Genomic DNA, 25,484 nt, shown 5'->3' on the forward strand with positions numbered 1-25,484 from the left:
GCACCTTCAATATCTTTTCTTTTTCTTTCTTTTTTGGCAAATTAACAAGCTGAAGGGTGTGGGAAAAAGGCGTCAGCAGCAGTTTCAGGTTCCCTTTTAAACATTGATTTCCTGGCGCCTAGGTACATGGTGTATGTGTACACGGGGAGAAAACTATGGTGTTTGTTGTACGTTAGTTTGTTCAGCGGTTTTTAGGCTATAGCCAAAAAAAAGTTATTTTCTTCCCAATAAATGTGACTAGTAATTTTCCATAAAATATTATTTTTTATTTCAATATTTTACCATTCCTTGGATCAAAATCTTTTATAACCTACACAGAGAAAATTCTGATGTTCTCATCTGAGTTAAAATTGTTCTTAGAAATAGAACAACATTTTTGAAGTTGAAAATATTTTTATTTTTCTCGAATCAAGTTGAATTTGCGGTGTTTACATTGTATATCTCAACAAATACACTATGAGTCCAGTCAGGAGTGTATACTTATCAAAAACTTGTTAAATAAACTCAGTTTAACTTTTCTCTTCTCACCATTTTGTTCTAATATTGAGAACATTGATATCTCAATTCAAGAACAATGTACTTGGATAATTCTCTCTGTGTACCATAAACAAAAAAACATTTTCTAAGGCTAACTTGGATATTTGATATACCATTTGCACTTATTTCTATAATATTTTTATAAACTTAAGTAACATAACATGAGCACTAGAAACATACTTGATATTCCATTTTTAGATATTTCTTTTAAATCTTTTATAACCTAAAAATAACAGTTTCTGAGGATATTTGGGAATAATTTGTATTTAAGATAACATAAAAACTATTAAGATATTTGACATACCACTATCACATATTCACATAAAAACTTTTACAACCATTAGGTAACATTTTCTAAGACTATATAGCTTTCTTAAGAACCAGGAACATATTTAAAAATTTTAAAAAATCCATATCTAGTAAAAACTAGTAATAATTCCAGGTGCACTTATATACATATACATGTGTAATTGAAGCATCGAAGAAATCGCAATTCGCACGAACGCATTTCCTCGCAAAGGCAAACAACAAATAGAGATATATAAAAAAAGTGAAAGAGGCGGATGATATGGGGGCGTGGTGAAAGGGTGGTGAAAGGGAGGTGAAAGCGGGGCGGGAAAGAGGAGACATGACTACTGCTCTACCATTCAGCAGCTGTGAGCGGTGAAAACCTTTTTGGCGCTAATTGCAATTACACGAAATATTATTTGCACACATTTCCAGCCAAAGACGCAATCAGTGCGAAAGAGATGGGGCGAGTGGAGTGTCGGAGGGAGCTGGCTATATGCATGCATATATTTCCTTAAAGAAAAAGCCAACAGTTTAATCAGTTGAATGAATACGAAGTCCCAATCGCAGTTTTACTAATGATACAGTATACAGTTTAAATAATAGGATATTTAAAAAATGTTTTGTAATTAGCATACAATTTAGAAATGGTTTATAATGGCAACTTAGTTATTAACTATATTTAAAGCTAAACAAAAATTCTATAAATACTTTAATAAATAGTACAAAATAGGAGGAATATTTGTTTAAAGGAATATCTGTTTAAAGGAACCTTAACCCATTTCATTCATGTTGCCCCATTTTTTGCACCCTTGACTGACCTTCAGAATGCATAAATACATAAATAGGCAAAAAGGACAACAAGGGCAGAATCCATAATGGAATGCGAACCCATCACGGGATTGTTGGCCCGTCTCATCCATTTATTTGCTTATCCCAGTCAGCACCTGATGCCCACTCGACTCCCCCTCAAACGCCGCCACTGTCAATTCCAATTGCAGTTGCCATTCACAATTGTCTGGCATGTCGGCCGATAAGCCCACTCCATGACACTCCGCCCCTTAACTCCTTTGCCCCTTAACCCCTTAGCCCCTTTTTGCCTAAAAACCCCCCGCCAGTGTGCAATAAATCAAACATCAAAGCGATGAGCCAACTTGAAATGGACTGCAAATTTATGCAGCGACAGCTCTCAACGTCCGATCCCAAAGCCCGATCCCCATTTCAATGGCAGATGGCGGAACAACAGGAGTGAACAAATCAAAGGACCATACACCCTGGAAATTAAAAAACACAATTTGGAGAGGTCAAAATCATTTTTTTAACAAATAGGGAGTTTAAATATCAAAGATTTGACAGAACTTTAAAGGAAAGGTTATTTAAACATTAGCAATTGGAGGGAAAATCGTGGTTTGCTAGGTAGAACAATAGTAAGGTCAACAAAATATTTTAAGCAGATATAAAAATAATAATAAAATCCATAGGAAATATGTCAAAACCATACGTTAAATTTATATATATTTATCACTTATATTTATCATTTTGTTTTCATATTGTACTTTATTCACCCAACATTTTTCAAGATGAATTTCACCTAATCGAGAGATGTCAGCTATATCCACATGCAAATGAGATTTTTCATTATAATTTCACCTCTGCCTGTTTAGTTTATTTGCGCCTGCATACGATTTACATGCATGCGATAAAGTTGATTAAATGCAAAGTGGTAAACGGAATTTCATTCCCATTTTCCTGCAACCCCACACAGCCCACGTTGGAAAATATTAAAAAACTTGAAGGAAAACAAAAAACAAACTGGGGGTTCCGCAAACACAAACACAGTGAAGGAAAGTGAAGGGGTGAAAGGACAACACCAGGAGATTTTAGGGCTTACTCATAACTTGGTGTGTGGAAAATAATATTTGGGTTTAATATTTTTTATTAAATTTAATACTATGTTAAAAAAGTTGGGTAAATTTCGAAAACACTTTGGTTACAATGGAGAGCTTTAAAAAAAGATAATATTTATATACCAATGTGTAATTATATTTAAATTTTTATAAAGAGAAAAGACTGATAAACGGACTTAAAATATTTTTTAGTTTAATATATGTTATTTATAAGTTAAAATGTAGGTATGCTAAATATTCTAATATCTTGGTTTTTTCCACAGTGCAAACGGTCAGCTGCACATATTGAAAAAGTTATGAACAGGAAATGAAACGGAAGCTGACAATATTCTCCAACGACGTCGACGACGATGGTGACTGGACCTTTCCATTCCAGCTTTCTATTGGTGACTGGTCGACATGGCTGGCAGTTGCTTAATTGGCCCGGAATGTTTGCTTATCAACAACTGTTTTTCGCCGGGCTTTAAAGACCTGCCTTTCGGAAAATAAAAGCCACCAAAGGGCCAAGTTAGCCAGTTAGAAGGGTTTGCCATGTCCGAGGAGAAGCACCGCATGTTGTACCAGGGTCAGGATGCCAGTCAGGAGAATCCCCAGAAGCAGCGACCCATGTCCTTGTCGCCCTCGGAACCGCCCACCTACGATGATGCCATGAATGAGGCGATGCCATCTGATTTGGCCAAGTTTGGCTACTCCGCCGATCGCCGGAGAACCTTCTTTGCGGAGCCACAGCATCTGAGGAATGGCATGGAATCGCTGGAGGAGATGCCTCACGTGGCGGATGCGGATGGGGATGGTCCGTCGATGCAGGAGGGATTGCCATCGCCTCCTGTGCGAGGTAAGCGGGGATTTTGGGTTAATATATTATAATGTTTTGTATTAATATTTATATTTTGCAGATTTTTTCGTTTTGACCCCTCAACCCAAATTGGGTAAACAGGCAATGGAGATTGTGTGTCCAGCTTGTGGTCAACGGGGAGTCACGCGCTTGAAGAGATCGCCCAATGGCACCACCCACATTTGGGCCCTCTGGCTGTGCGCTTTTGGGTGAGTAAAGTATTTAAAGTTGTTTAGAATTGGTTGCTCCTGAATTAAATTGTTAACATACTTCCTAGTGAACAGAGAATAACAAAATTTATACTTAAACCATATCTTAAATAAGCCCAAGGTTTGTATGGTGCTAACAGCTTGCACATGTTTATTTTGATGCATTACATACATTCAGAGAAATCAATATATAAAAGAATATGAGGCTTATTTAAAAATGTCCTTAATATTTACTGTCGAAATAAAAATAACTTTTTATTCTTCTAAATTACGTAATGTGTGAAACTATAACATATATTATATTATATTCATTTATTTAGAGTATATTTAAAATGGGCTATTCATAAACTGCCATAACTAAACATTTCATTAAATTTTTTTGCCAAGATGAAGATAACTATAACATCTCTTTAAACATTTATATAAACTATTTAGATCTATTGTGATAATAATATGTCCATATGTATTATATAAAACTAAAACATTAAATGTGACTGACAATTGTTTTAAATACTTTTATGAACCTTTGAAGTCTTATATTCAAACCAAACTAAATTCCTAATATATGTATGTATTAAAAACTCGCTATAAATCCACAACCGATTTAAATTCTTTAAGGTATCTACCTACCTACCCAACTTAACTATCTTTTTTTCCCCTTTTCAGCTGGTGCTGCTGCGCCTGCTTGTGTCCGTATTTATGGAACGGCTGCCGGACGACGAATCATTACTGCTCCGCCTGCGAGATCTTCCTGGGCGCACATTATCCTGCCGGCTGCTGCTGCTGCCGGCTGTAGTCCGGAAATATCCTGCAGGATCGCAGCCGGAATCCGGCCGCTAATTGTGAAAGTTTTCCGTGTGTGAATAAAGCTGAGTGGGCGGCACGCCTCTGACCACAAGGACTCCTCGGGGCTTATTCGCTTGTAATGAGTAACAGAGCCGAGCGTGGCCGGAAATTGTGCGCCGTCAAATCGAATTGCCTACCTAAGCCCATGGTCCGTCGTCCGTCGTCCTGCGTCCTTCGTTTTCAATCTCCCCAATACCCAATCCCCCGCCAACGTCCACGCCCATCAACCCCCCGCCCAAATGATGCATAACTGGCCTAAACAAATTGCCTCATCATCACTACGGCTCGCACATCCTGGCACCCAGAGCGGATTGTTGTTGATGCTGCTCGTTATTGATACCCTGCAAAAAAAGGGGAGTATCCGGTTTCTTTTGGCAGGCTTTTATAGCCTTAGGGTTTAACCATATCAAGACTATTTTTGAAAAAGCATAAGTTTAACTTACCTAAAAGAATTATAAATTTAAAAGAATTATAAATTGGTTATATATTTTTACTAGATCTCTCTATCAATATAAAATCTCTTAGAAAGGCGTCTAAAAGTATGCAATTCTTGTTTTTATTTTTGACAAAACAGTAACTTAGTTATACCATAGATGTTGGCTAAAAAGATATATTCAATTTTGTTAAATTTTTATTCATTTTAAGACGTGAATAAAAATCTGCAGGGCTGAGAAGTCTTATAAAAAGGTGTCTAAAAGTAGGCAGTATAAAAAATAACGTGGGCCTCTGATTTCTAAAAATAGTATTGCATACTTTTACGCACTTTTCCAAGCCAAATTAAAATGTTTTTGGCCCTTCAAAAGGGTATCCTCAAATTTAATTCATCTCCACTTGTTTGGTTCTCAGTTGCGCTTTTTGTTTTCGAGGTTTCTGCCTATTTCGGCGCTTTGCGGGGGCTTTGTTCAATTTTTGGACTGCAATTGGCCAGCGGTGGCAGCGAATTCAATTAGCGCCCCGTGGGATGTGCGATTTGGAGCGCCCAGCCTGCACTGCAACCTTCGACTGGGCCAGAAACTGGAAGGCTGCATTGGGATGGACTGGCCAGAACTGCGGGGCCGTGAACAAAAGGCCCAACTCGACAATTAGTCGGGCCAGAGTGCCGCAACAACAATTATGGCCATAAGAGCATTATGGCCAAGTGCATTATGATGTGATAACTGCGCCTCGATCACATCAAGTATACGCCGCCTTGTCCACGCACGAGTTTATTGCTGCTGCTGTCGTAATAACAATGATAATCATAACAATAAAAATAAATATAATAATATGTAATGGGAAAACAATGAAAATGAGCTGCCAACGGCAGTCCGTACCAATAAGATTACAATTTTAATTAGATTAACTTGCGGCTGGCTGTGCTGCTGTTTTTACGCCTGCCGCAAATATCTAATCTGAGCATCTGAAAAACTATGTTAATTTGAATAAAATAGATTTTTCTTCAAGACAAAATGCTTTTACTTTGGTTTTCTGGAAATTAGCTGGTCAAAACAGTAGGTATTTTTGTTGTGCGCCTCGACTTGACTGAATTACGACCATTTGCCCAAAAATTATCAGTTTTTTCGTCGACAAATAGCGAAATGGAGCCAGAATAGGGAATGTCATACCTCGTTGAGCTCGTAATTAAAATCCCAATCGATTGGCATTCAAAACTGGAAACTTTAATTTTTGACCGATTTTCGCAAAAATAGACGATGTTACCCCTTATAAAAAAATGCCAAATTTAGTCAAAAAAAAAATTTCCCAAAAAGTGATGGGGATCTGTTGCTTAGGTCGTTAGCTGCTCGAAACAGTCCATCTCTCAGTTGTGCGCCTAGTTTTGACCAAGTTACGATTGAAAAACCACAAAAAATAGGGGTATTTTTGCCTAAAATCCTAATACCTATTTTCGACCCAAAAAAAAACTAGGTATTTTGGCAATAATTTGGCCAAATAAGGTCGCAATATGGAATGCCATACCTCGTTGAGCTCGTAATTCAATTTCCAATCGATTGGCATCTAAATCTAAAAACATTAATTTTTGGCCACTTTTCGCAAAAATGGATGATGTATCCCCTTATAAAAAATGAAAAAAATCGTCAAAAAATAAATTTTCCGAAAAGTGATAGGGATCGATAGCCTTGGTTGTTAGCTGCTCAAAACAGTCAATCTTTTTGTTGGGCGTCCCGTTTTGACCAAGTTACAATTGAAAAACCGCACAAAATAGTGGTATTTTCGCAAGTGGTATTTTCAGTCAAAATGGTTCTCAGACACCAGGCAAACAGAAATCATAGCAAGCGGCAGCTGGTACTTTTAGCAAGTGAACTTAAGTAACTGTTCATTTTCAAGATGGCGTCCCTTTACATATTTCCCCACCCCCAACTGACCAATAGGAATTGATCTCCATGGGAAAGGACCGTTAGTTGGGAGCCAAACGCAGACCAGAGATGAGCAACCATTGCCGTTTCACGAGTCTGTCACGATCCTGTCACTATATTGTCACGATATCCACAAAGTAACAGTTAATTCCTATGTATTTGCTCAGGCCGTGCCAAAAGGAAGAAATCACTAGGGCATCTCTAAGTAAGCTTGGAATTAGCTAATCAGCTGATCGTTTTACACCTACTAATCGCTTATGTTCGCCTGGTGTCTGAAATTAAGAATTCAAGAAATCTGACCATTTTCTCGACGAGCAAATAAGGTATTTTGGTTTTATGATTTCTATGAATTGACATTTTATGAGGTCTGAAAATTAATTTCTTGATTTTTGACACCAGGCCACCATAGTCCATAGCAGGTGACTGCTGGGCGTTAAGATTTTTTTAATGGAAGGACACCGTTAGTTTAGTATAAGCCGACTAGAGGTGGGCTAACGCTTGGTGGGCAACAAAAGGCCCTACATATTTTGAGGCTGCACACCTCTAGTCAAGCCTTAAAAACTAATCGTTGGCCGCCTACGAATTTTCCTGTTCGTCTGGTGTTTGAAATCGAAAAATAGCTAATTTACTTCAAAAATTGAAAGGCTTCGTAACATTTTTTCAGTCAAAATGCTGGATTTATGGTTTTCAGACACCAGGCAAACAGAAAACTTAGCAAGTGACAACTGGTAGGCAGAAGTAAACTTAAACAGCTGTTTATTTTCAAGATGGCGGCCCTTTACATATTTCCCCTCCCCACACTGACCAATAGGAGTAGATCTCCATGGGAAAGAACCGTTAGTTGTAAGCCAAACGCAGACTAGAGATGGGCAACCATGGCTGTTTCACGAGTTTTTCACGAATTTGTCACGAGCTTGTCACGATATGCACGAAATAACAATTAAATCCTATGTATTTGCTTGGGGCGTGCAAAAAGGAAGCACTCACGAGGTCATCTCCAAGTGAGCTCTGATTAATCTGATCAGCTGATCGTTTTTACTTCTGCTAAACGCTGTTCGCCTGGTGTCCGAAATTGGGAAATCGAGAAATTTGACAATCGATTGGCATTCAAATCTGAATAATTTAAGATTTGATCAATTTTCGCAAAAAAAGGTGAACCTTTACGAAAAATGCAAAAATATGTTAAAATATAAATAATATAAATCGTTAGCCTAGGTTGTTAGCTGCTCAAGATAGTCGGTCTTTCAGCTGTGCGTCCCGTTTTGACCAAGTTACTATAGAAAAACCGCAAAAAAATACAGGTAATTTGGTCTAAAATCCAACCACCTATTTTTTCGGCCCAAAAAAAAAAAGTATTTTGGCAATAATTTTGGGAAATACGGTCGAAATTTGGAATGTCATACCTCGTTGAGCTCGTAATTAATTTTTGACCGATTTTCGCAAAAATAGACGATGTTACCCCTTATAAAAAATGCAAAAATTCGTCAAAAAATAAATTTTCATAAAATTGATGGGGATCGTAAGCCTAGGTTGTTAGCTGCTCGAAACAGTCCGTCTCTCAGTTGTGCGCCAAGTTTTGACCAAGTTACAATTGAATAACCACAAGAAATAGGGGTATTTTTGTCTAAAAAAAAAACTACCTATTTTAGACCCAAAAAAAACCTGGTATTTTGGCAATCATTTGGCCAAATAAGGTCGCAATAAGGAATGCCATACCTCGTTGAGCTAGTAATTAAATTCCCAATCGATTAGCATCTAAATCTAAAAACTTTAAATTTTGGCCACTTTTCGCAAAAATGGATGATGTAACCCCTTATAAAAAATTCAAAATTTGGTCAAAAAAAAGTTTTCCCAAAAAGTAATGGGGATCGGTTGCTTAGGTTGTTAGCTGCCCGAAACAGTCGTTCTTTCAGCTGTGCCACTTGGTTAGACCGAACTACGACTGAAAAACGGCGAGAAACAAGGGTATTTTTGGCAAAATGAGTTCCCCGAAAAGTGCCTCTTTCGCTCACATATCATTATAGTTTCATGTTCTCGCAATCGAGTAATGCATTTTCCGAATAAAACAATTCCGATTCCCGGTAGCTCAGCTGGCTTACAAATATTTAATGCTACCGCTTTTCAGTGAACAGTTTCCACAGAGTGATTTGATTATCTGCAGCTGCAAATTGCTGTTGGTTATCAATATCCCATCGCCGGGGAGGCTATACCTTTGTATGTCTATATGCCTGCTGCCATTCTGTAGTAATGCTGCCTGCACTGCCAGGCTGGAAAATGTCTGAATTTATTTTTTGAACCTCCATTCCGTTTCAGATATTCAGGGATATTTGCGGGTCCTCGATGAGTCGTTAACGCAAATACAGATACAGATGCAGATATAGTTGCAGTTGCAGTTGCAACTCCCGGAAGGGGCGAGCGCTAATCAAATTACCACACAGCCGCGCAAATCAACTGCAAAATGTTTTAATTAAGAGGCAAAGAAAAGGCTGGGATGAGTTTGGTGTGGCAAATGGCGAACGCGAATGCGAATGGCAAATTGCGAAATTGCAATTGCAATTGCAATTGCGATGCAAATCGACGCACAGGAACCGACAGCAACAGTTAAGCCCAGCAGCAACATCAGTGTCCGTAATCGGTGGCCAAACGACAGCAGCAGCAGCAGCAGCAGCAACATGCAGCGGCAGTTACAATAATGGCCAACTGCTCTTGATCCGCGGGGCCACAGGCCACAGGTCACGGCTGCAACAGTTGCCGCTGCGACCAGCAACTTGCAACTAGCGACTAGCAACAACAAAGCCAGCGGCGACAAGTGCAGCGACTGCAGTCATTTTTGGCGAGTCGCAGCTTGAAATGCTCTCAAAACGCTTTTGGCAGGCTAAATTATCTGCAATTATAAGAAAAATATGCAATGAATTAGAGTTATAATTATTTGAAATTATTGGAAAAAATATAATCAAGAACTAACTTAAGAATCAAGAACAAAAACTATCGAATGTTGGTTGTGAACATCCTTGTGATCAATGTTACCAAATTAATAATTGTTGTTTAACCAATTAAATAGTTATTGTCACAACAACAAATTACACAAGTTACACAGAGAAAACTATCTAAGAACATTGTTCTTGAATTGAGAACATTCGTTCTTAAAAACCGTGTAAGTACATTTTGGTGTCAATATAAGAACGAAATGGTGAGAAGAGAAAAGTTAAATTGAATTTATTTAACAACTTTTGATAAGTACACACTAAGGACAGAACTAATAGTTTATTTGTACATACAATGTACTTGAATACCGCCAATTTATCTTGATTCGAGCAAAATAAAAACATTTTCAACTTAAAAATGTCGTTCTATTTTTAAGAACATTTTCAAATCAGATGAGAACGTCAGAATTTTGTCTGTGTACTTTTTTTATAGTTGATTTACCATTAAATAGTAACCCCAGCAGCTAGAGAATGCGTTCTATTATTTTCAATGTTAGTAAACTATTTTGTATAGTTACATAACCATACGTATTGGTCATCTTTTTATATTACTATTTAAAGAAATTCCATAATCTGATTAAAATGAAACTTAAATATACCTTCCTAAAATTCTTCCATGTGTAAAAACTTTGTTACCCAACTAATCCCATAACTGGCTAACTAGTTCATCAACAACTTGTGACTCAACTAAATTTGAGTTGCAACAATCAAACAGCAATCTATAAAATCAACGTGTTGTATGGAACAACGGCAACACCATTTGATCGTCGCAGAGCAACAGTTGTGGTGGAACAATAAAAACGATTTTGGATTCCTGCGATTCCTTCGATTTGCCCCTGCCCAATGCCCAATGCCCACTGCCCATCGACCATTATCCATTATCCATTATCCCGTTCCGTTGCGCCGGGAAGTCTCCTATCCCAGAACCTCCTCCATAGCCTCCTCAACCCCGAAAAAACCAAAACACTCGCGTCACGTAGCCAAGCAAATGAACTGCAACTGACTTCTGGCTCTGCCGAAACCCTTTCCCCCGCATTTTCAGATTTCTGTTTTCGAGATTCTCGTAAGGGCGCAGGCGTCGGGCGATGGGGCAGGAGGACTCGTAATGCGACTCGGATTTCGCCGATTCCGAGTCCATTCACCAAAACAGAAGTTCGGCTCCTGGCGGCGTGTGCGGCATGTTGCAAGTTGGCAACTGGCGACTGACAAGGCTATATGAGTGTATGGCCGGGCATTTGTTGGCTCAATTGCGCCTCGCACGTTGGCCAGGCAGCAGGTCCTCTCAGCGGCTCCTGAAGAATTCGCGTGAGCGTCGCAAACCTTCGAATCCTTCGTGGCCGGCTTGCGAATCGTAGTACTCTACGCGTAATATCGTTATAAGAAACTGAGCCACACAGAGCCGGTTGGACTGTGTGTGGTTTTATTTTTTTTTTGGCAGTGTATTTTTTGGAATCTTTGGCATTGTGGGGTAGGAGAACCCACATCTAAGTCTGCGTCCTGTACAGTTGCAAATTCCCCGGCGAGCCGCGTGTCATTTCCGCTTCCGTGTGCGTGCAATTAGTGGGCGGCATGGCGGCACCGAGCCGCCGATACCGCAAATGCTCCAAGACAATGTCGCTGGTGGCACTGCTTTTGGGTCTCTCGGTGGCCCTGGCAGCCGGAAATGACGCCATTTCCGCACCACCGAAAGCGGGAAAGGATCTGCAGCAGCGGCGGCAGCCGGACATCGAAGATGATGGCGGAGCGCGACCAGAAAAGGACTTTGATTTCGCCGCCTATGTGAATGGTAAGTGTTTGGGTTTTTAAATAAGTTTTTATCTTTCCTTTTTTTTTTTTGGGGGGGGGGGGGGTTGTTGGTCTTTCCCAACTGACCACTAAAAATCGCCAGACAACGACTCAATCACTTTCGCTTCCTGTCGCTTCACTCACAAAATGGAAATTAGCCTACCACTCTCCACAGAGACGTTTGCAGCCAGAAAAGCAATTTGAGTGCTCTAAGTGGTCACAAAACAATTGAGGGTTTTGGCCGCTCCAATTTCAAGCTTTTAGCCGCAAGTATATTTAATTTGATTGGATTGGTTTGCAAAACTTTGCAATAAGTGTGTGGGGAAATCAGCACGAAAGTCTGTGCAGAATGCGTAATTGAATCGAACACTTTGTGTTCTTAAGTAGCGTGAAAATGTAGTTATTATTGTTGTGTGCAATCAACAAAACTAGTGAAGGTTACTGAATAATATAAAATGCAAAAAGTTATATGCGGTCAATTATTTGTAATTCAAAAATTAATTAGCTCAAAATAATAAAAACGACTGCCATTTGAATTAGCAAAATAATCATATTTATATATTGGTCTAACACCAACACTAATTGTTAACTTTCATTCCTCATCATCCCTAAAAATTAAAAATTAAATAAAATAAAATAAATTAAATAAATTAAATTAAAAAGAAATCACAACATTATTTGAAGGTCTAATTACATTTTGGGTGCACTAAAATATAGCAAGCCCTTTGATTTCCGAACAAACTGTATTCGTTTATTGTTTCAATAAATAATTAACTCACAATTCGGTTCATAGAACTATCCCATTACCTTGCACAAACAAATCGAAATCTTGTTGCCTACTTTAATAACAAACAAATTCCAGAACTATTTCTTGTTAAGCATAACTTAATAACCAATGAATTTCACTTGAAGCTCTCCTCTCTATTTAATCAGAGATTTTCGAAATAGTTTCCATGCCGAAAATTGGCAAGCGTACAAATGCTAAATCGTCAGTGATAACAGAAGCAATTTAGGGAATTTCATATTAAACATATATGTATGAATGCCACTATCAAGTTGTCAAATGCGAATGGATATGGAGGCATATATATTACAATTGGCACATGTACAGAGTGCATATACATATAGCTCAGATAAATCCAATGATATGTCGTCCAAAATGTTTGGTTTGCTTTGCGAAAATTGCAATTTAAATGTAGTTAACTGCGTGTGTGTGTGGTTGTGTGCTTTGCCACTTAACAGCTACACAAAAGTCACACAAACAAACATTTTTGGGGGGGAAAATTAAAACGAATATGGGGAAAAAAGGCCCACTCTGACCGCACTGACAAACATTTCGAAACGTAAAATTTATTTATAACACTTGTAACTGCAAAATGTAATTTTGTGGAAATCACACAGATTTGTGTGTGTGCGTGTGTGTTTGCCGAACACAAACAAATGGAGCGGCCACACTGCGTATGAGTAATCCTAGTGGCAAGCAATTGCATTACTCATACGCAGTGTGGCTCGCCGACAAGTGCCCCCAAAATGTATGCTACGCATTTTTGCCTGTCAATATGCTTAGCCATTCGCCCAGCTGATGCGATTTCTCATTCCTCGACCATTGAAATGCAATTAAATTCGCCCAAGCACATGATCGTAATGCAATAATCCCAATGTGTCTGTCTCATTTTTGTGGCTATGGATACGGGTTGTATCGGTATCCGTAACCGTAACCGAATCCCATGACTTGTTGCATTGAGATGCAGCCACTTCATCATCCCGATGAGATCGAAGCCACTCGAAGCCATGCGTTTACACTTTAAATAGCCGGCGGGCCAAAGGTAACACTTTGCACCCTTTGCTTTTGTCGTGCTTTTGCTGTGCTTTTGCTGTTGCTTTTGCTACTTTGCTGCATCCGTTTGGCCATAAATTATGGCCCGATAGAAGTGTGTGTGTGGGTGTGCCACGTGGCTTATGGCAGGTGTGCGGGTGTGTGGCCTGCATATGTGGGCGTTGCAGGTGTGGCTTTGTTTTTGGTACCCTGGATGTACACAGTTCAAGGGTCAATTCGGTGTGCTTGACCAAAACTATGAAATAGACTTTGTAATAAAATATGATTTTATTAAATGTTTAAACAAATATCATGATAAGCGTTCAAAATGTATTGTCTCTTTCCATCCATCGGTTTTCCTACCAAAAATCAGATCTTTTTGAGACCGCAGCAAAATATATTTAATTTCTAGTAACCCATTTTGCAACCCATTTCGACCTTCTCGTAAAAGTTTCCCCCACAAAATACTCAGTATCTGCACTCTCGACTCTCTCGTTTTCAATCTAGATACTTTTTGCGTTTATTTTTGGCTGAGTGCTAACATTTCGCTGATTTTACAACCGCGACAGGCAGCGTTGACAGTCGCAAAAAGGGCAAAAACCCATAAAGCGGTGGGCTTGCAAAGTTCGAAGAGTTGAATTGTGGAAGCCACCCTCGTTTGTTGGCCATGGCCAGCATCGCCGTCCATATGGTCCATATTTTAACCTGGCCATAAGCCGTTTGTTTCCCGTTTGTTTGTCTCTTTGTTAGCCTCTTTGTTTGTTTGTTTGTTTGTTGTCGCCTTTCTGTTGGTATTTTATCGCCTCATTCTCATGCTTTAAGGGAAATATTTCAAAAGCTGGGTAATTTAACTGGTTTTAGTTTTTATTCCTACTTTCTATAATTATTAACATTTGAATTATTTCATCCGCACCTGCTGGTATCCTGTTTTTCCTTAGATTTTAGATATTTTTTTTACTTACAGGTGCTAATGAAAATACTAAATATATTAAATACAATTTGTATCACTAATATACTGAATATTTAAAATACCAATAAAGCAGAGACTATTCAAGGCATTTTTCAAACTAACAAAAACCACAAACTTCTGTGCTGAGTTTATAGTTTATATAGTTTATAGAAAAATTCATAAATGCTAAGTACTTTAATGTTGGTAAAATTCTTATTTATTAGACTCAAATAAATTCCACTCTTATGAAAGTTTTCTCTCGTAGTAACTTTTATTGTTGGCACAATTTACTACCATTGAATTCATGGCAACTACTGCATTTTGCTAATCTATGCTTTTTTTGGAGCTGCCTTTTCTGCAGCTTTTTTTTTAGCATCACTGGCAGCCGCCAGTTTGTCTGCTGTTTTTCCAACGTTATTTTTGCCGGGCCTTTGTTGTTGCTTTGCTGTCCATAAGCAGATAATCAAAAGTAAATAAAGGCATTTTTCATTGTGTGATTCGCAGACGGCGGAGGGAAATTCTCCGCCAGAGGAGACAGATTAAGTAAATACTCGCACATTTTTGCGCATAGGATTATATTTTCAAGTGCCTCGGGGGGTCAGAGGAGAAACTAAATAGAGCTCCGCTCGGCCTTTTTGGTATTTTATGAATTATTTCGTAGCTCATTAACGAAAACACGTTTAAGTACTTAAATAATCAACGGCTCTTTTGGAAGCCGCACGAAAAACTTCTGTCAGTCACTCAATCTCACCATCTCTTAATTCTCATTCTCATGTGTGTGTTATCAAGGATAGGTAATTATTTCAACGATTATTGGGATTTGTTTTGAAAGGTTCTCTCGGAGAAGAGCATTTAATTAACTCTGAAGACACTTTGATTGAACCAATTAGTGGCCTAATCACATTAAACAGGGGAACGCAAACTGCCTAAAATACCCCAGAGTATTTGATTGTAAATGGGAAGAGGCACATCGGCATTTGTTAGTTAATCAGCTGGGATTAATTAATTCAAAGACAATACCCAATGTTTTGTATTTCCTTTTAAAATTTGGAGGAGAATTGCACTCTCGAAATTCATGTCTAAGTGGAAAAAAAACTTATGTTAAAAGCTTAAGTCAAAATATTGAGAAGCGCAGAGAAGAGCTCCGCAAACGTGGACCATCAAATAATGAGAAGCGCATAGGGAGGTGAAAATAAGAAATATACGCAATGAATATTACAATGCCTTTAAACAAAGGATATAATAGCTCCTATTCAGTTTTAAAAAGCCAGTACATTTTTTAAAAGGTATTTTACGTTTTTGGTTTTTACTGCCTTTTCCATATTTATTTTGAGAACGCACTAAGAAACTTTATATCTGCTGTTTTCTGGGGAGAACCCTTTTGATGCACTTGTGTTGCCTGCACTTTGCGGAAGTTTTTACAGCGTATAATGAAACTTTAATGTCTTAATACACAGCATTAACTGCCTTTCCTGAAACTATTACACTATATTCCCAAATCCTGCCTTTATAGATAGTATTAAGTTAATAGAGCACCGTTTTTAGTTGACTAAATAATGTTACGATTTGTTTGCCACGAATTAATATTAATTTATAATTATTTTTTACGGTTTGCTTTCTGTAGGATTCCGTTTGTCGTAAATTGTTGATTCACAGTTGGTTTGCATTCAGCACAGGGAAAATACTAAATTAATTTAATTAGTCATTTCCCGATTGTGTCTGTTTCTGTGGGCAGCCATATGGAAATGTAAGTGCGCATTAATATTATTAACATTTTGGTGAATCCGATTCTAGGGCTTTTTGCGGCCAGCTTAATCGGCCATAAGACGCACGAAACCCGAAACTTTACGCTTTAATGGTCCCACACAGAGCGACTTGATTATGCAAAAGACGCTTTATGTGCTTATGACTACCTGAGACTCAGGCGCAATCTGCCATACGCTAATCGAGTGCAAAGTGCTCCCTTGTCTAGTCGCCCAATTAATAATCGTCCTAACCCAATGCACTTGTCGTCCGACAATTGTCCTTACTCACTCACTCAGCAAAATTAGCCCAAAATGCATTTAAGGCCATATACCGACCAGCTATGCACTCGCAAAAATATTTTCTTAGACTTTGAGAATTTAAATGTATCAGAAAACCAAAGGAATAATAATTTATTTGGGATATGTCCTCACAGCATAGCTAAACATTTTGAGAAGCGCAGAGAACGGTGCGAACAGACTAAATTAATGGGTAATCGTATTATCTCAAGAAAAATCATTGTTGAATCTCAGTACCGATATTTACGAAATGTACAAGTGCTATAATAAAACCCATTAGCCCACTTATTTCTCGCAGTACACCCATGCCTAACAAATTATAGGCCAATTGGGCACGCCCACTTTGGGTCCGATGTCGCTCTGCATTCGGCTGGGGATTTATTTTTATATGCTGGTCGTTAGGGATAATACACCATCCGTTTTAGCCGGCGCTTTTATCGCTCGCATCCTCATCCTCCTTTCGCATCCTTCGTCCTCCGGCTGCATGCGTTAAGAGCCTGACTTTGTCCGGGAATTGCTCGAAATGTCGTAGACGTCGTCAACGTCTTTGGCCCAACGTTGTCGTAGTTTTAGCTGCTGCACTGCACCGAACCGAACCGAGATAATGCCACAGAGCAGGAGATCCGGAGATGGGGTGGGGGACCTCCTTAAGTGCTGGCAATGCCCGGAACAATTTGGCACCACATTGCGTATGATTAATATAAATTGTTTGGACTTCATTGTCGCCCCGCTTTCATCCTCTGCCTCTCCGGCATTTTCTTTCCCATTGACACTCTATGACGATGACGGAGAATGGAAGGATGGAAAGGTCCTGAATTTGCGAGCACTGTTTTTAAATAGTAACCCCTGGCATTTATGGTTACAATTTCAATCCATTAAAAAATGATTTACAAATATTTCAAATTGATGAAGATAATATCAACAATTTAGGGAATTTGCGTTTAAGAAAGAATGTATATTTAAATATTGTGCTGAGAAATTTACTTGCGCAGTAGCACAATGATTTCTTGTAATCTTTTGAAAGTCGTTTAAAGATAGTTAATAATGATATATTAGAAAGCCAACGTCTAACTTGTATGGCAACACCTTAGATATTTCAAAGTGCTTTAGTTTTTCTTTAGCCAGCGATTTGATTTATCGACCGATCCGCCTTCTCAGACATGCATTTTCTCTGGTAGTTGGCTGTCTATCCATAAGCTTACAGCGTGTATATTTAGCTTTTTGGCTAAAGAGGTGGCACTGTTGTTGTTCCGGTTCCGGTTGTTGTTGCTGCCCGTGCTGCTGCCGCTGCCGTTGCTGTTGCAGCTGCCACATGCCATGGCCCAAAGTGTCACATTACTGAAAGTGCGACAGCTACGGCGAATGCCAGAGCACTCTTCCCCCTGCCCCTCCGTTCGCTGCCTCCGAATCTCCTCCTTCCTGTGATTGGGGTGCTGCTGTTGCCGCAGGAGAAGCGGCAACAACATCAGCCACACGCACCCAGCTCAACTTTGCTATCATTTGTGGTTTTGCATGTGCCGCATGCAGCATCCCCAAGTGCATCCCCCTTTTTCCCCGCACCGGAACCTTCCTTACGAACAAAAAACAGTCCGCTTCAGAAAAGAAAAGTACTATGACGGGGGAAAAAAAAAATAATTCCTTAAAAATCGCGTACACGCTTCAAAAATTCAACGGCCTGCCTATGAGAAACGAAAAACTGCAAGAGGAAAAGCCACAGGCGAGGACGAAAGAAAAGCTGGGGGAGAAAAGCACGGAAGGGGCAGGATTTGGGGGCCAGTGGTCTGGACGCAGACGATTGTTGCAGCAGCTTGTTTAAATTTTATGTCCTGGCTTTTCATACTTGTTAAGCCGCCCACCGCTCAGCGAAGGGGTGTGCCAGGTGCTCTTTACCATTTTTTACCTGATGCACGACGACAGGCGAGAGATGTTGCCGCTGGCACACACACACCCACACACACGACCATACAGGTGGGGCACAGGTGGCAACATGGTGGGTCATAAAAAAACAGCATCCGAAAATTGTTCGCTCCAACGCACAGATTCAAGTGTAATTTTTGCCACCTCTCGGAGTACTTTTTCGTGGAAATTGCACTCCCGAAAGTCATGGCAAAGTGGCCGTGGAAACTTGTTAAAAGCATAAGTCAAAATATTGAGAAGCGCGAAGGAGAGCTCTGCCAAGGTGGTACATAAAATAATGAGAAGCGCAGAGAGAGGTGCGAAGAGAAAATAATGGCAACGCCATTACACATTTCCTATTCATCAGCATTAAAGTTCTTAATAAAAAAGTACTCATGTGTTCTTTTCGTTTGTTCACACTAAGTGACTAAACTAAATGCCAAACTCCTCCGAACTTAAAGATCCTCCAGAAGTGCTTTACTTGACTCATATACTTATCTACCCAACCGTTTCGCTCTCCACAAGGCGCCCAATGAAGTGATAAACTGGTAACATTTAGTCCTTTTGTCTTTTCCCCACTTTGCCGCTGCTTTCTTTCGCCTGTTGTGTTTTACGACTGAAGCAGAAAAAGCAAAACAAACAGACCGAAGGAGTGGGGCAAAAAACTTTCAAGCGCAACGGAGGGCGAAACTCCGGCTCAAAAATCAAATGACAATAAACAAAAAACCAAGGGCCGGGGCTCAGCCATAAAATAAATTAACCTTGAAGTTCAATGCGCAACTCAATTTGCTGCCTTTGGGCCAAGGAGTCGCCCTCGAAAATTGCTGCTCACTGCTGGCCAAAGGGAAATGCAAAGAGTTCATAAAACACCAGTCAACCCTTTAATTTGCAGCCACAAGTCTATATGGCTCTTCATGATCTGTTTTAAAATTGAGCCATTTGGATTGAGCTATTAACTTTCTGTAACAATTTGAGTTTATTATATTTGAGTTAATAAGGGTTGTCCTGACTACTATTTTAGTAATCATAAGCATATTTACAAGAAGTTGCGCATGGGTTTGAAAACCTAAGAAGCGCAGAGAAAGGCTTAAAAGTCTGAGGACTATTACAAAATGAGAATTGCAGAGAGGGGCCTTAAGTTAAATAACTTACAAATTCAGAATATAAATGGAATACAATATTTTCTAATACTGATTTTCCTCATTCTTCTAAAACTTAATTTTCAGACTGCTAGAAAATATGAATAGCGGGCCAGGGCAAAGGTCAAAGTCTCAGTTCGATAATTACCCGTCATAATGGAGGTAACGAATCGCTTCGACCGCATGCATTATTGAAAGGCAGCTTGCCGTAGACGAAGACAAAGCCCGACCACAAAGCAAATTTGAACAAATTCCACCTTACGACCCCTGCCAATACATTGTTCCACATGGATCCTGTTTTTTGGGGTGAAGGGTTAGCGGGAGCTCAGGGGTTAGCGGATGGGGCTCTAACCGCGGGATCGATTTCGAAACGCACAAAGTCCATTTATGTAAATGGTTATCCCCGATTGCCGACTGGCTACCGCACACAGTCAAGGCTCACCTTTGAACTTTGGCCACATCAAATTAAATAAAAGGTTACCAGCTTGCTTGGTGATCAGGTGGGGTAAAGTTTAGTACACCATGTGATAGAAGTTCAGAAATTGCTACCGAGGACCTTGACATTGAAAAATGTCATAAACAAAATATTTAGAAATGTATTACTAAATACATATGAAAAAAATTTGATTCATGTTTATTTTGAAACACCTTAATTTTCTTTAATTTTTTAAAAATTAATCATAGTTTGCTTAAAAATGTGAATTTAATTTGTATTGACTCCCATCTTAAATATACAGTATGTCAAAGTAAAAGGCTAATCTCCTTGAATTTACTGGGCTTAAGATTTACGCCACAAACGCACCGCTGAGTGTCCTTTGAAATATGGTAATGACCACAACCAAGGACATCAATCGACGTTGGCGCATTTGTTTTGCTCCCTACCGTTTTGCCCTATTAATATTTCACGTTTCATATTCGCATTCGTTCTACCCCACGACCCGCGTTTCCCTACTACCCACCTCTGGGGGCTCATTTACCTGACTGAATACTGGTTACTGGTTACACCGACTGGTTCCGGATGTCTGGCCGTGTCAGCGGAGTTGAAAAAGGGTTTTTTTACGTGTTTGGGCTCGCACTTCCCATTGGCATCTTCCGCCGATTTCCTGTTTTTCGGTTTGCCCACCCGACCTCCCGTTTTCCCCCGTGAATTTTCAGTATCAGTTGCGGTCGGTCGATGGGCGTGTATTTTAATTGTGTTGACTTTGTAAATGATCCATTCATAATGCTACTCGAAGGCATTGCCGTCGTCATCGTCGTCATCATTTCCATGGTCATTCAGCATGTTCTTAATGGCCGCATTTAAGCCAGGTCCGAACAGCAACAAAGGTTGCAAAAAAAAATTATTGGGAGATTTACAACCATGCAGTACCCAGTATTCATTGTAGTTATAAATGGTGATATAACTTTGCCAAATTTAAATATTTTTGGTTGCAAATCTAGAACTTTTGAGACTAAGATAAACATATTACATATATGAAAGAACAAAAACCTAGAAAACATATTTAAAACTCATATAAACTTTTTTTTTAATAAGACTAGGCAAAGATAGTCGGAAAATTGTTACTATTGATATGACGCTTTTAAAAGTTATCATTGCGAATGAGCATATAATGCAATACACCCCTTTCTTCGGAATTACAGGGTGTACGAAAAAAAAACCAAGCCAGAGCAAATGAAACGAAACGAAAATCGATAATGAATTAATTTCCAGGCACCGAAGGCAAATGGCGCAGACAAATTTATGACTGTGGGCTGGGACCGGCATTCCAATGATGTTATAGTAGCCCCCTTTCCCGCCGCCTCTGACCGGCAGCATTTAACATTTACTCAATGGTCAGTCTGTATTTCCCCGGCCCTTAACTTCAGTAAGCTTCTGTTCGACTGTTATGGCCACTGAGAGCATTTAAAGTTAAGCCTTTCCATCTGTAACATTACACTACAAGCAATTTAATTATGAAATAATATATAATATAAAAATAAATAAATAATATAAAATAAATATAATTAACAATATACAAATTCTAACTTCATTAATTCCTGAATTTTTTAATAATCTACACTATATATTCGTTTGCTAATAACTCATGCAATTGGTTGTCTTAATATAAAACCATTTTTCACTTTACTAGTTACCCAAATGACAGACAATATAACTTTTCCTGTGCATGCTGACAAATTTGGCCATTTTCCAGTTCGAAGTAGACAAAAGCCTTGACGAAATGTCCCAAATTAAATACACATAAAATCCTTTCCTAATTGTAATCACTTTGTCTGTGATTTTTGTCATAATTGCAGTCAAATCTCAAAAACTCAATCTTGAGCAAAGTTTTCGTTTAACTTTTTGGGCGTAGCTTAGCAGGCTTTCGATTCGAATGTGTGTCAACGTTTGCCCCAAGTTCTGTATTCCTCGTTTAATTCCTCCTATTTGTTTAGGCTCTATGGGGAAAGGTGAGAGAGGAATCAGGGGGAATGGAATGGGTGCTATTTGCTTTTAAGTGGGCAAATTGCTTATGTAGGGCATCTACACCTGAGCCAACATAGCTGTCGCAGACCAACCAATTAGTGTCAATCAAAAGTTTTTAATGCCCTGCTTTGGGCCTAGAAATTGCTATGATGACTATATAAAACGTTAAGGATTCCTCGAAAAACATGACATGGACAGTAATTGTTTATTAATTATAGGTGTGGAACATAAAAACTTTTATACAGAATTCGACACCTGTAACTTGTGCAAAGCTTGAAACTATATCATGAACAAAAATTCACCCTTATATACAAATTAAATTAAAAACTACATAATTTTTTATCCGAATCCTTCAGTAATTATAGTTATAGACATATACAGATAAATATAGGAGCTTAGCCAGGGATGATAATGTTTCGATAAATGTGTTTCGATAAATTTTTGATAATATCGTTAAAGCGATTTTAACGATAAAAGCTGTTTTTTGTTTTCATAATGGTCTTGATATTTTTGTCGGCCCATTTGTACAGCCCTTTACTAAACTAATCATTATTTTAGGAGCAACATACCGAATATCTAATTGAAATGCTTGTGCATGAGGGCCATCAGTTATGCCCCAGTGGTTATAAAAAGTCCCTTTTCGAGGGCCTCTGCAAGTCAGGCATGTCAGTTAGCCAAGTTAGTCAGCCATCAGTCGGCGAGATGGCAATCGAGTCGCATTAAAAACTAATCGCTGGCCATGCATGCGGCTCAAATGATTAAGCGTTCAATTTGCCAGCACTCGACATGCAATTAAAGTTGGTTCAGGATTTGGATCTAGTTGTGTGTGTGTGTTTTGTGCACTTTCCTTTTGGCTTTCTTTTTGGCCCGATTATAAGTGTGTGTGTGTGTGTTTGCCAACCTGTTCGTGTTGCACGTGTTTGTACATGCAATGCAACTGTAATTATGCGCACGACTGACATACATTATCCGCCCAGCCACCCAGAAACGGGGTATATTTATAGCCTACTTAAAGGTAACTAACTAAGACACGGCACGAGCTAAAGTCAAGTGACTATCTTTCAAAGCGCGCAAAATGGGATCACCACCAAGCCATATGCAAACGAGGTGTTTCTGTTTCCTTAGAGAATGAATAACCGAAGGGAGCCACGAAAAGCTGAGGCTTCATAAATCTTTGGAATAAGATAACCCCAAAAGAAAGGCCCCGTGTCAGTCATAAATCTTCGGAGTTAACAAAAGCCAAAGGTACAAAGAAAGTGGGTTGATCTTGGCCAGAGATTTAGTTCTAGCTTTTCTAAATATTTGGCTGTTCCTGATTCCCTTCTACAGCAAGTATTTGCATTGTTTTTATTTTATTTTAAAACTTCAAATCGTACTGCTATACTATATCAAATTACTTTTTAATTACATTTTGTTGCTGTACAGCATTAAATCAACCTTTTAATTAGATTGTTTTGCAGTACTATTTTAAATCATTTCTTAATTAAATGAAAATCTGGAATAGCACCAGCTTAAATTGATTATAATAATGGGAAATGAAATGAATTTTGCCATAAACCAAAATGGTTTTTTTGAACTTAAGAAGTAAAACAAAACTGGTTTAAAATATTAGAAGGAAAATATTGATGGTGCGTGCCCAAGCATATTATAATTATTAAACAATCTATAGTACGACAAAATATATTATCAAAACATTTGAAAAGTTTAATTAATTTTAACAAACACTTAAATAGTTTTCAGAACGTTTAATCTTAACCAAAAATAGTTACAAGTATTAGAAACGAAATGTTTCTCCAGCATTTGTTTAAGAAAGTTTCGAATTCCTTAATCCTTGCCAACTCTAAAGTATTTCCCCATTTACCAGAAAATGTTTGGGGGCATTAAGAATCCCACTCCCCCCTTTTTTTTTTTGCTCCACTTGCGATCCTCATTCCGTGGGCTGAAAACTTTGGCCGTTCCTCATTGTACAATTTGCTCTTCGGCTCTTGTTTGACATGCAAATGCTGCAGTTTAGTACATAAAGTTTTACCGAAACATATATAGGGTACATAGTCGCCATGGTACATGTCCGATGGACGGATGGGTGTGTTTGTGTTTGTACGAGAAATGAGAAATGAGAGCATCGCTTGGCACGCGAATTGTGTGGCAACAATTTGTTGTTTAATTTTTGTGTACCAACTGCAAATTGAAGGCCCACTACCAGTACCAGTACCAGTACCAGTCTATAGCCCTCTAAGCCCATTAGTACCCCTCGAAAACCGTGCTTAAAACCCAACGCTTGGACGTTGGCAATTTGCTGCATACAAATCGCGACTGGCAACGCTGTTGCTGTGAATATTGTTGTTGTTGCTGCTGCTGCCGCTGATGATGGCAGCCAAAAGAACTTAAAGTAGGTTACTTACTACCACGCACACACATAGGCATCTTTAAGTGCACTGCAAGAAATATTTAAATATAATCAGGGTGTTAAATTAAACCATCTTATCTTAGTTGCCGTAAACGAGCTCGTGAATAATATTAAAATATTATTATTAATATATATTATATTATGTGTATGTTTACTTTTATAAATGAATAATGTGTTTCTTTTAGCTGAAATATTATCTTTGTTAATCTTTATTAATATTATAATATTGTTATTAATATATATTATATTATGTGTATGTTTACTTTTATAAATGTATTATGTGTTTCTTTTAGCTAAAATATTATCTTTATTTATTTTTAATACATGGCAATTCAAATCCCTATGATTTTATATAAAAATGTTGTACTTCTCTAAGTTTAAAAATTTTATTTCTAATTTTTCATGTCTTCATTTTAATTCTTTGCTTGTTTTATTAATTAATGATAATTATTACAACTTTGTACGTGTTTTAAAATGTGGCTGATTTCTTGATGTGCAACCGACAAGTAGCTTTTCTGCATACTTAAGGCAGCGGACCTCTGCCACGCCCACCGCCCCCGCCTCCGCACCTGCCACGCCCCCTTGCCCACCACTTTTGGGCGCTGTAATTGAGGCAACTTTGCAGAAAGGCAAAAGTTGCCGCATGTACGAATAGTTTGCTGCATAATGACAGGCGCGCTGGCATGCATATTTATGCCTTAAAAAACCCCTCCTTTTCGCAGTCATACATTTTCTAAGGCGCGGAAAGTCACGCTCTATTGGCCCCAACCAATGTGGCTCAAATAAACGAGTTGGGAGCGCTTTTATTTGGCCAAAAAAAAGGGTTAAACCGGAAAAAGGACCCCTGAAAAGATCTCCCGTTGCGCCGAAAGTGATTATTTATTTAGAAAATATTTCAATGGAGTTTGTTTGATTTCAAATGAAACCGCAATGAGAAGAGCAGCTGCCAAAAGTTACTTCCGGTTCTTCCCACTCTATCTCTGTCTTTTTTACACCTCTTTTGGCCAAGTCAACCGCCAACTGTGG

General features: G+C 38.7%; 2 protein-coding genes across 2 annotated transcripts in view; both read left to right on the forward strand.

Annotated features, from left to right (window-relative positions):
• Nucleotides 1-3,244: 3,244 nt before the first annotated feature.
• Nucleotides 3,245-5,832, forward strand: LOC119557003 (lipopolysaccharide-induced tumor necrosis factor-alpha factor homolog). Its single transcript, XM_037869534.1, has 3 exons — nucleotides 3,245-3,567; nucleotides 3,629-3,776; nucleotides 4,443-5,832. The coding sequence occupies exons 1-3, from the start codon at nucleotides 3,264-3,266 to the stop codon at nucleotides 4,570-4,572; spliced, it is 582 nt and encodes a 193-aa protein (XP_037725462.1). The 5' UTR covers nucleotides 3,245-3,263; the 3' UTR covers nucleotides 4,573-5,832.
• A 5,387-nt stretch (nucleotides 5,833-11,219) lies between these two features.
• Nucleotides 11,220-25,484, forward strand: part of LOC119555879 — a 46,221-nt gene continuing 31,956 nt past the window's right edge. Inside the window, exon 1 of the mRNA XM_037867534.1 lies at nucleotides 11,220-11,746. Coding sequence (XP_037723462.1) covers nucleotides 11,530-11,746 — 217 coding nt within the window. The 5' untranslated portion in view covers nucleotides 11,220-11,529. The remainder of the gene's footprint in view (nucleotides 11,747-25,484) is intronic.

Source organism: Drosophila subpulchrella, chromosome X, assembly GCF_014743375.2.
Source record: "Drosophila subpulchrella strain 33 F10 #4 breed RU33 chromosome X, RU_Dsub_v1.1 Primary Assembly, whole genome shotgun sequence".
Taxonomy (NCBI): domain Eukaryota; kingdom Metazoa; phylum Arthropoda; class Insecta; order Diptera; family Drosophilidae; genus Drosophila; species Drosophila subpulchrella.

What these genes read in the sequence shown, in the direction of transcription:
- LOC119557003 (XM_037869534.1), top strand. Translation starts at nt 3,264, where the DNA reads ATGTCCGAGGAGAAGCACCGCATGTTGTACCAGGGTCAGGATGCCAGT. An exon ending in GCCATCGCCTCCTGTGCGAG is followed by an intron (nt 3,568 to 3,628) that starts GTAAGCGGGGAT and finishes TATATTTTGCAG; the next exon opens with ATTTTTTCGTTTTGACCCCT. An exon ending in CTCTGGCTGTGCGCTTTTGG is followed by an intron (nt 3,777 to 4,442) that starts GTGAGTAAAGTA and finishes TCCCCTTTTCAG; the next exon opens with CTGGTGCTGCTGCGCCTGCT.